The sequence below is a fragment of the Octopus bimaculoides genome, chromosome 8 (genome assembly GCF_001194135.2).
Source record: "Octopus bimaculoides isolate UCB-OBI-ISO-001 chromosome 8, ASM119413v2, whole genome shotgun sequence".
Lineage (NCBI taxonomy): Eukaryota > Metazoa > Mollusca > Cephalopoda > Octopoda > Octopodidae > Octopus > Octopus bimaculoides.
The window spans coordinates 14,914,243-14,915,152 of NC_068988.1; the positions used below are offsets into that span (position 1 = coordinate 14,914,243).

General features: G+C 38.2%; 1 protein-coding gene across 1 annotated transcript in view; it reads left to right on the forward strand.

The window, feature by feature from the left end:
* The window catches only part of LOC106867171 (solute carrier family 4 member 11), a 39,122-nt gene that overhangs the window by 8,698 nt on the left and 29,514 nt on the right, over positions 1–910 (forward strand). Inside the window, exon 4 of the mRNA XM_014911963.2 lies at positions 482–605. Coding sequence (XP_014767449.2) covers positions 482–605 — 124 coding nt within the window. The remainder of the gene's footprint in view (positions 1–481; positions 606–910) is intronic.

A 910-nucleotide genomic window follows, 5' to 3' on the forward strand; every position in this document is an offset into this window, starting at 1 on the left:
GTGTGTGTGTGTGTGTATGTTTGTGCGTTTCTTCATGTTTGTTTGTTTCTTCATGTTTGTTTGTCCCTATCCAACAGCTGTGCGTGTGTGTGTGTGTGCATGTGTGTGTGTGTGTGCATGTGTGTGTGTGTGCGTGTGTGCATGTGTGCGTGCGTGCATGTGTGTGTGTGTGTGTGTGTCTTCATGTATGTTTGTCCCCATCCAACAGCTGGTGTTGATTTCTTTACATTCTTATAATTTAGCAATTCAGAGAAAATGACAAACAAACTAAGCACTAGACTTAGAAAAACTAAATACCAGAGTCAATTTATTCAACTAAATACTTCAAGATAGTGCCCCAGCATGGCCTTAGTCCAATGACCGAAACAAGTAAAAATAAAATAAAAGATATTCTAAATCCCATCACAAGCAGACTAAATGCTATTTTCCTCTCCTTTCTCCAAGACATTCCATTGATATTGTCTTTTTTGCCTTAATTTAGATGTGAGTGGCCGACGGTGATAAAAAGACATACAGTGATAGTCAGACTTCTTCATCCAGTCAATATGGGCTGCACCAGTCAAGAAGTTGTCTTTGTGATTTTGGTTGTGGCTTCCAACAGAGAGGTGGGTACATGTATTTTGTCACTAATGAAACATTCTAATTTCTTAACACTTGATTTATTAATATCTGAAAATAATGATAATCCTTTCTGCAATAGGTACAAGGCCTGGAATTTTGGGGAGGGGGGGGAGCTAGTTGAGTTGATTACATCAACCCCAGTATGCAACTGGTACCTATTTAATCAGAAGTAAGAAAAGGCAAAGTCAACCTCAGCAGAATTTGAACTCAGAATGTAAAGACAGACCATTTTGCCCAGCATGCTAATGATTTTAGTAGCTAGCCACCTTTGATAATAATAATAATAATA